The following is a 9225-nucleotide window of genomic DNA, read 5'->3' as shown; positions in this document are numbered from 1 at the left end:
TTATTCCTCATTATGAGGCAAGCAAAAGCAAAGCTTTTTAAATTAGCCTACTTACTACTTGCTTTAGAGGGGAGGGTGGCATAATAAAAATTTGGCCTCAAAAACATTCAGCCCATTTCATTTTTCAAAGCTGACCAAAGTAACACGTGGTGGACCAAAAAGTATGCACTTAATGCTAATTGTTAGACAAATAATCTTAATAACTACATGAGGCTGCACAGATAGTGAGGAGTCTTGCATTTTATTCAAAACTGCACAACAGAAAGCATGCTGTGAAAAGCTGAACTATACAATGTGTGTCCAGACGACAACAGACGACATTAGACCCTGTCCTCTACTAATATTACCTGCAGGCTATCCATTTCTCTGAAAATCTGGGTCAATACCAGCAGTTCCACCTCCTCCTAGGCTTCTACGAACAGTGCATGGCCAAGCATGCATTTAACGTTTACAATTTGAGTTTTAAATTCTGGGGCATTCTGGCATGTATTAACAATACAAAGAGATGTTCTAGTAAGGTAAAACTTTTTTGGTTCTGAAAAATAAACAAACTGTAAAAGTAGACTTGTGGATGGTAATGAACAGACAAACATTAATGAGAGTTAGTGTCAAGTTAAGTTTGGATGCAAGATGGTAGGAACCATTCTGTGGCGCAATTTACAAGAATTACAGTAGGCCTAAGTATTCCCACATTTTTTAAATGCTGCTCTGAACTGAATTTCTTATACCCTATTTCTCCCAGCACAGGGTATGGAATAAATACACAAATATGTCACAAATAACAAACATATGCCAAGTTTCTCTCAATTCCCAAAGTGGGGCAGCATTACCACGGGGATCGAGGTGGCTGAAGCTCACTCGACAGTTTGTAGAGGCGGTAATGTGGAAAAATACGCACCAAAGCGTGGATTCATGAAATCTTTCCCACTGAACTAGTGAAAGCCCACAGCTCGTCAACAGGAGATCTCGAACCATTTCTCTGACACAAAGGCCACAGGAATCAGTTGTCTTTCAGTGGGGGAGGGCCTGTTGGGTAAAATGAAGGCAGTTAGTACATTAAGCAGATTGACTTTCAAGAGGATGAAATACAGAGCAGAAGCATATTTTTTTTTACCCCAGAGACTTTATTACTGTGTCCTCTAAAGTCCAATTATGCCCCTAGTTAGCCTTCACTGCCACTGTGAACAGCGTAATGCTAAAGATACTAAAGAAAGCTGCTAGACTCATCAGCAGTGTCCCTGTTAAATCTGTAAAATACAGCAATAAAAATGCTTTTAGTGACTTGTGATGGTTAAATATAGTTACTAAATAAATCCTTCCTACCATAACTGCCAATGTAAAACTGTTAATTTCTCATAATTGTTGGCTTTTACCTCATGACTTAACCTTTCTTACCCAGACTATAAAAACTTTCAATATATGACCAATTTGATGTCACTGCATCCACATAATAGGAGCAATATGAATAAATTCGGATCCAGAAATGACACATTTTAATTATTTTATCAGTTTCTCGGATATAAAAATTACTAAATGTGTGACATTCTCAAAATGGTAGTGCAGAAACTTCCTGTTGCCCTGAATCTTTATACCCAATCATTGCAAAAGCAAGTACAATCAATCCCACATGCTTTCTGTAAGCAGATTCAGTGAGGAACTGAACCAGCAGACTCTCAGGAAGATGGATGACGAATGATACAATGGAAATAATGATAAAGATTAGATTTTACCAAAGCTATAACCCCAAAATCAGCAGATTGTAGGCAAGAGAAACACTAGCAGGAGGAAAATTTGAGCATCCTTGATTTTTTTATTTATTTAAATCGACTATTAGTGCAATAAAACAAATTATCTCCTCATTCAGCTGTGACCTTCAGCATGTACCGCAATTATCACAATGATTTGCCCCCGTGTAAAGATGCATAAACAACTTAAAATAAATTCATAGCATACCCTTACACTGAAAGTTATAGAAAAATTTAAACTTTTATTTAAGTACATTTTTTCAGTGTGGAAAAAGAAGCCCACATTAAAAATGTGTTTTAGAAAACCACCAGTTCCACACCTATTGACATCAATGCTATTATTTTATCCAACACCCTTTTGTTCACAGATCAGCGCTTTGTTTTTTAGGTTATTTAACACAGTCTCTAGAGCATCCGCTGTCCTGGTTCTTCTTTTTTGCTCTCTTCTCTTCAGTTCACACCACAGGTTTTCTCCAGGATTTAGGTCTCTGGACTGATATGGCAATGGATGACAGTTGATTTTGATTTTCAGTTGGCTGGCAAAGCCCCCCAGATGTTTTAAAAATCTCCTGGTATTTTAAAGGTTTATTGATGCAAAACACTCTAACTAAAGACCTTGTTAAAAATAGGTCCTTTATCAAACTTAACAGGAAACATAAGGGTTTTCTCTACATATTCAGCCTTTGTTTCCAATGAAACATACAAAATCCTCGCTGGATAAGGGTAATGGGACTCTAACATAAATTTTCATACTCATTGATTCAAGTCACTGAATAATATTTAAACGTTCCTGACATTCTACACTCATGACACACTACCACTGTAGCAAATAAAAAACTACTGAAATTGCATTTATTTAATAGGAATTGATAAATCAAGGACAGTAATTTTCTATTTATTTTGTAATATTGTTTTTAAGAAGGTTTTCTTTTCAAAACAAATAGCTTGAGATTATACTAGTGCAATTAAAGAGGGATTTTGTTGTAAGGTGCCACTAGTAGGTGCCAATAATTCCAGAGGGTGCTGTACTTGCTTCACATGTGAGACACCACACTCCAGCAGCACTAGTGGTCATATATTAAGTGCATTCAAAATTATTTATGACAAGCAGAAGAAATATTTTCACCTTTCATTTATTCATTCTTCCACCATAGTACCTGTTTCCATTGTAAGTACTCTTGTAGACAGGAGTCTGCTGGATCATCTCATCTGTGTAGATGGGCACGGCAGTCCGTACGCACTCATGTGAGCACTGCAGGCTGTCATTGTAGGCAGTGAAGATGTCCACCTTGCTGGGCACACGGGCCGGGGTGAAGTCTGTCAGGTTCTGGCAGCTTTCCTCCTGCTGGTGGATCTTTCTCTGATGGCTATTGTGGCGACCATTTCCAGACTGTGCACAGCTACAAAAACACGCACCAAAGACAAGAAACAAACATAAAATCATACCTCGCACCTATCACTAAGCTAGTAAAATTCTCCAAAAGAGATGAAGACATGTAGAGAAGGTGCTGTGAATGAAAAGTAAAGGAATCTTTCCTACCAGTTTTTAAGGACGAGTGTTGTGATCAGGGCTGCGATCACCATGATAAGAGACACAGTGATTGTAATAATCTGGTGAACTGCCAAACCTGCAGGAAAAACACACAAACAAAGAAATTACTGTGATTTGCAGATAAAATGGTTCCTTGTGTATAAAATGTCCTGAAATCAATTTTTCAACAGACGTTCCCCAGTCTGAATACTGTTATGCATTAACATTTGCACACCTCAAAGTAAGCAGGTTTTGCCCGAAGGCTTTAATTTAAGCATTGAGTAGAAGCAAATTTTTGATCAGATATATCAAATGAAATATCTGATCAAAAGCAGAACCTGAAAGGTAATCCGAGTTCTTTGAAAAGCGTGACAGATTGAGAAGGCAGCAAAGAAACAAACAAAATGTGATCCTTGGGGAGTTTGAGGAAGACAACAGTGAAATCTCATCTAAAGAAAAAGATAAAACATCATGGGAAATATGTTTCACATTCAGCAACAGAACATTGGCTGTGCTAATTTTGCTTGAAATAAATCCTTCATTAGGTTCTGTTCTATATCGGTATCGCATCAGCGCCATCTTTCTGTAAAGACACATAGCCATCCAAACTATTATAAATATTAAAATACAGAAATAATGTTGCTTTAAAGAATCACAGAAGTCTTGTTATATTCCAGTAGAAGTGTAACAAGATCTCTTGTGAAATGAAGACAGCATGAGGTCTATCATGTGACTTTGTCTGGTTAACTAAGTGTAAGCTATTATTATAATCTGTGGATCTGTGGATGTGAATGTGTGTGCTATAGGCCTAAAAAAATTTTTCCATCCTTAAGAATTAGTATTTTTTAAATAAGAAATAAAGATGTCCTTGAGTTGTAAGGCTGTGTTGACAAAGTCAACATATTAAAGACTAATTTGAATTCCCTTATCATTCCTACTCTTCTCAATTAGTAGTGGGTGCTTCCATGGGTCTCTTTCCCATTCCAAAGCACTCTCAAGCAGCCCGGTCCTCGCACAGCACTTCCTCCTAGCTACAGTTAGAACCCCTATCTGCCCTGACTACAAAATAAATTATGCATGCATGAAGCTGATGCTGTCGGATTGTGCCTACAGTCTATGCTTAATGTAAATGTAAAATGTTTTTATATCGAAAATTAGACAAAATGAATTCACAGAAATGTAATTTATAACTCTAAGCAGGATGCTTTTTATATGCTTTTTTAATCACAAGGTTATTCCTCTTTCCTATAGAGGCCATTACAGTTTCATACACATTGGCCAATTTTGCAGATTAAATGACGATGTCATTTAGTGACTTCTAGAGACTTTTAGGACAGCCAATAGCTACTTTCTTAAAAGAGGAGTTGGCAAAATTACAGTTGACAAATAAAACTTATCAGACTAGTACTTGGTTACAAAAGCATTTAAGAAGCTTTCACCACACATCATTTGTGTGGCAGCAATTTGGAGACCCAATAAAAAAGAAACAGTGACAGGGGGGCACACAGGAAATTAATGATTTGTAAACACTATGAGAATAGAGAGAATAGCGAACCATTAGCCACAAATGATGCTATGGTTGTTATCTTTAGGGCTATTTCACAGTTTGGCCTCCATCTGATTATCCCTTATTCAAGGTCTTAAGTATTTAGCTGGACTATTCTGAACCAAACAGAGATTGTAATTTGTGTGAGAGCCCCACATCTTAGAAAAGACAAAGATAAAAGCATACTTAAATTTTATCTTAGTACCCATGAGATACAAAATTTTCAAACCTAAGATTAACCAACTATGTTTTAGATAAACAGTAACAGCTTCAAAATATCTGAGAAAATGGACTTATTCAGATTGGCCTGTGATTAATCTTAATTAAATTCCCAAATCCTGAATGGGTTTTTAAAATGGGTTTTATTGTACAAAAAACCACCAGGTGTTTTCCAATTTGTGCGTTGTCACCCTTCAAGTGTGTTGCATCTATTACCTTTGTGTTGTATAAAGTGAGGAAGGCTCCTATCTAACAAGGTTTATGAGTTACTTTCAAGAAATGTCAGTGCATGCTAAAAAGAAAAACTGCAATTGAAGGTCTAGTTTTAGTATAATATTGACATCTGTGTATTAAGTATTATTTCTGCTATTTCCTTTGTTGTCAGCAGTAGATAAAAGTCATGTTTATTGTTTATTACCAGATTTATATTGAGAATAGTTAAGAAAAGCACCAATCAGATTCTTAATGGCTGATAGCAATTTTACTTTTCCGATAAGGTCTGACATGCTGATTACATTTTCTCCTTCATATATTAAAGTGAAGAAAATAAAACATTATCTCCATTTATGGTTTAAATCAGGTCTCTAGCCTTTCGTTTGGTGAAAAAAATGCATGAAAGAGCATGTTTATAGTTCTCTTATTCTTGGGCTTAAAATATTTGTTTTTTTTTATTTGATTGAGTTTAATGAATGGGGAGATACATTTTGGTTTTCCATATTTGACCTGCCGATCACTAATCACAGCCAACTAATGGAAAAATGACAGATGCTTATCTCTGGCCGATTAACTGGTGCATCTCTTGAACAACTGATTCCAGCCTGTTGGTGTGGCACCAGCAGGCACAGTTATTAATGCGGACCTTAGACCATGTTTTTCATGTTGAATGTTAAGGGTACTTCATGTTGGCAGGTCATGGACATAAAGCAGCGATAACCACAGTTTCTGTACATTAGACAGGTTCCAAGGTTAGTCGAGGTAATGTCACTCATTCATGTAGGGAAATTAGATTTTGACATTAGAAAGCCTACAGATAGATAAGATAGTTCAGTTACATCATAGATAGTGAAACACAGGAAGAGAAAATCCTGGCCCAAAAAATGTATGCTTTTTTTATAGACCAACATAATTCTTTTTAAGAGTATCCAGCCATGTTAGATGATGGATTTACTTTAAGTTGAAGCAACACAGCATACATCTCTCAACGCAGAATGGATAACTTGCTTTTATGTTGTATGTTTGCACCAGCAAAACACATGTTATATTTTGGTTTAAGACACAACTGTGAAACAGATTCTTATTAGAGACATTTCCTTGTTGCTATCATTTAGTTAAGCCCAAAATTATTTATAGTCCTTACAAAATTTGATTTAGAATTATTAATTCATTCAACAAGAAGTTTGTGTCTCATAGGAAATAAGAATTGCAGCTTGTAGCAGATAATAAATCAAACAATTATAAATTTAAAGAAACTGAATTTGGTTTTATCTATGCATGTTTGCACTGGTTTTGATGACTGAGCATCTTTTGTGATGATCTCTGAGTGTTTAGGGTTGGAAGGTCTCCTTGCCATCACCCTAATCTTCAGCTTAATCCATAGGTTCACTATCAGATTTAAGTTGGCACTATTGCTGGCCACTCCAAAACATAAGAAGAAATATGTTGGTAAAAAAAAAAAAATCTTTAAAGCTACATATGACAGAGGTGTTAATAATTTTAGACTTAAATGTTCTTCCTTAATTTGTGAAACACACTAGTTTAACCCAGCAAACTAATTGATTTTCAAACCCTAAAGTGAGATCTCTTTCCTTTTTTATCAAAAACAGTTATTCACAAACACAACTTTGTTGGACATGTTGAAAGTGAGGATTAGTTCAGCACCACTGCGCTGTACTTTAAGGTGTATTTGTGTTGGTGAGTGATGAGCATTAGAGCAAATAGGGCAGAATGACACACTGCAGAAGGTGACATACTGCAGGGGGACAAAACATATAAATAAAAAGAAAAGCCGTTACGATGAAAATGCTCATGTGGGCCTTATACATTTCACCTCTCCATCAGCCAGCTGCCTAGCTGCTGATCCAAGCCAATTTGTCTTCTGAAAACACTCAAAAGGAAGTGCTACCCTTTAGTATTGGAAAAGAACACAACCTCTCCCCAGCTCCCCTGCTGCCCCCTCTCACATAATAAACATCTGTGAGCAGGAGTTTGAAAAAAATCACAACAGGTCAAGCTTGGATTAATGATATCTCTGGATGGCTCTGGGAAGCCTCATCTTCCCAGTGCAATCAAGTCCCTCACCATGACAAAAGCACATTTAGTTCTCTGGCCCACCATTTGCATTTCCAACAACCCACTCATCTCTGCCCTCCATCTCCTTCTCTGTCTGTGTTCCTGTGATGTTAGAGCTGGAAGAACCTAGCTATAAATGAGCATCTGTTTCTCTGAACTCAATCAAACATCGAGGTGTCCACTGATGAGAATCTCTTTGCCTTTCGTTGATGTCAAATCGAAAAGGGAAGCCTTCCAGTTGGTAGATTTTAAATCAAAAACTGAACTTAGTAGATTTGCCCTATAAACTGTAGCTGATTAAAACACATTTTAAGGCTGAATTAGTTTCTTCTCCTAGCTTTCAATGGAAGCTACTCTATTAATTTTGATAAGAGGAAGCTGACTGACACAGCTGGTAAACAAGAACATTTTATTTGCAGTTTAGTCAGGGTACTTAAGTCAGAGTAGCTCATTAAGAGTTACATCAGGCTGCCATTTGGGGCCAAAATATGCATACAATCTTTGTACAGTCCTTTAATGAAACAAATGAAGCCGAAAATGTGACTCTCAGCAACACAAACATAATTTCAGGCCTTTCAACCCAATTTTCAAGGCACAAAATTTAAAGGGGTCTTAGACGGCATCAGGGTTCTAAGTCAAGAGGCCAGATCTGTTTTCATCCATAGAGGGAGCAATGTTTGACATGTGGATCTGAAAGTCATTTTGTCCTAGTAGGGAGTTAGATAATGCATGCATGCACCTTACCTTGAAAATACCCAGTAATGGTTTGGTTTTTGTTGTGGTCTTGTGTTTTTGACCTTTCATTTAGTTTGGGTTTTGTCTAAGTTCCTTTAGTGGTTTCTTTTCTATTACTTGTTATGGTTTTCATGTGACTATTATTATATTCGTTGGTATTTTAGGTCCTTTGTCTTCCTTGTAGTTTCTAGTTTAGTTTCCCGTTTAGTATATCTGTGTTTATTTATCTTTTGGTATTTGTTCACCTGCGCTCTTTGTTTACTAGTTTATTTTCTCTGTTCTCTAGCCTGATCCACACCTGATTTCCATTCTCATCTGATTACCTGCCTCAGTATCTCATTGGTCCATACTCCACTTCCCTCTGTTCATACGCTCTCTGTTTTTGTCTGTTTTTCGCTGGTTCCTTGGTTAGTTCACCTATCCTCGTCTAAAGCTTTGACTACTATGTTCTTGCAGAGTCAACTCTAAGTTTTTGGAGTTTTGACTTGTGTTTTTGTACCTGCAGTGATTTTTGCTACGTTCTTGCTACGTTTGAAAAACCTTTTGAACTTATCTTTGAATAAAGAAAGAAGACTCCTTTAAACATGCAGCTGCCGAGCTCTTGTCTGTGCTTTGGTCACTCTAAACCTCAGAACCCGACAGTGTTGTTTGGTCAAAACACTTTCAAAAATAAAGTGGCAGTTTGACTTAAAGTGAAAAGAAACCAAACAACAACAAAAACTGATATAGAGGAAATGAACTGAACTCCCCCTCCTTAGCAGTTAAGGTGTGTTGAACCGCCACCTTAACGTGGTGGAGGGGTTTGAGTGCTCAAATGATCCTAGAGGCTATTTTGTCTGGGGCTTAAATGCCCCTGGTAGGGTCTCCCATGGCACAGGCTCTAGGTGACGGGTCAGACAAAGAGCGGTTCAAGAGCCCCTCAATGACGACTACGAAATCGAGGCATGTGATGTCGCCCGGTACTGGAGACAGGCCTGGGGTCGGGACTTGTCGGAGAGCGCCTGGTGGCTGGGTTGCTCCGCGTGGGTCCCGGCCGGGCCAAGCCCGAACGAGAGACGCGAGACCATCCCCCAGTGGAACCATGAGGGACCGGTGCAAAGAGGATTGGGCGGCGGACGAAGGTGGAGACCTCGGCGGCCTGATCCCCGGATGCTTAGGCT

At 37.8% G+C, this 9225-nt stretch overlaps 1 protein-coding gene across 4 annotated transcripts in view; it reads right to left on the bottom strand.

The window, feature by feature from the left end:
- Nucleotides 1-9225, bottom strand: part of ajap1 (adherens junctions associated protein 1) — a 97156-nt gene that overhangs the window by 10490 nt on the left and 77441 nt on the right. For 2 of the 4 annotated variants that reach the window (XR_007039284.1, XR_007039283.1), the window contains exons 3-5: nucleotides 3286-3373; nucleotides 2903-3145; nucleotides 899-1026 (exon numbers count right to left, since the gene is read on the bottom strand). Coding sequence is in view for 2 of the 4 variants with exons in the window: in XM_047372408.1 (XP_047228364.1) it covers nucleotides 954-1026; nucleotides 2903-3145; nucleotides 3286-3373 (404 nt within the window). In the remaining 2 variants the exon portion in view is untranslated. Of the gene's footprint in view, nucleotides 1-222; nucleotides 1027-2902; nucleotides 3146-3285; nucleotides 3374-9225 lie in introns of those variants that run through there. The other 2 variants (XM_047372408.1, XM_047372391.1) reach the window with 1 other exon arrangement.

The sequence above is a fragment of the Girardinichthys multiradiatus genome, chromosome 1, assembly GCF_021462225.1.
Source record: "Girardinichthys multiradiatus isolate DD_20200921_A chromosome 1, DD_fGirMul_XY1, whole genome shotgun sequence".
Taxonomy (NCBI): domain Eukaryota; kingdom Metazoa; phylum Chordata; class Actinopteri; order Cyprinodontiformes; family Goodeidae; genus Girardinichthys; species Girardinichthys multiradiatus.
This window is presented reverse-complemented; position numbering and strand designations above follow the sequence as displayed.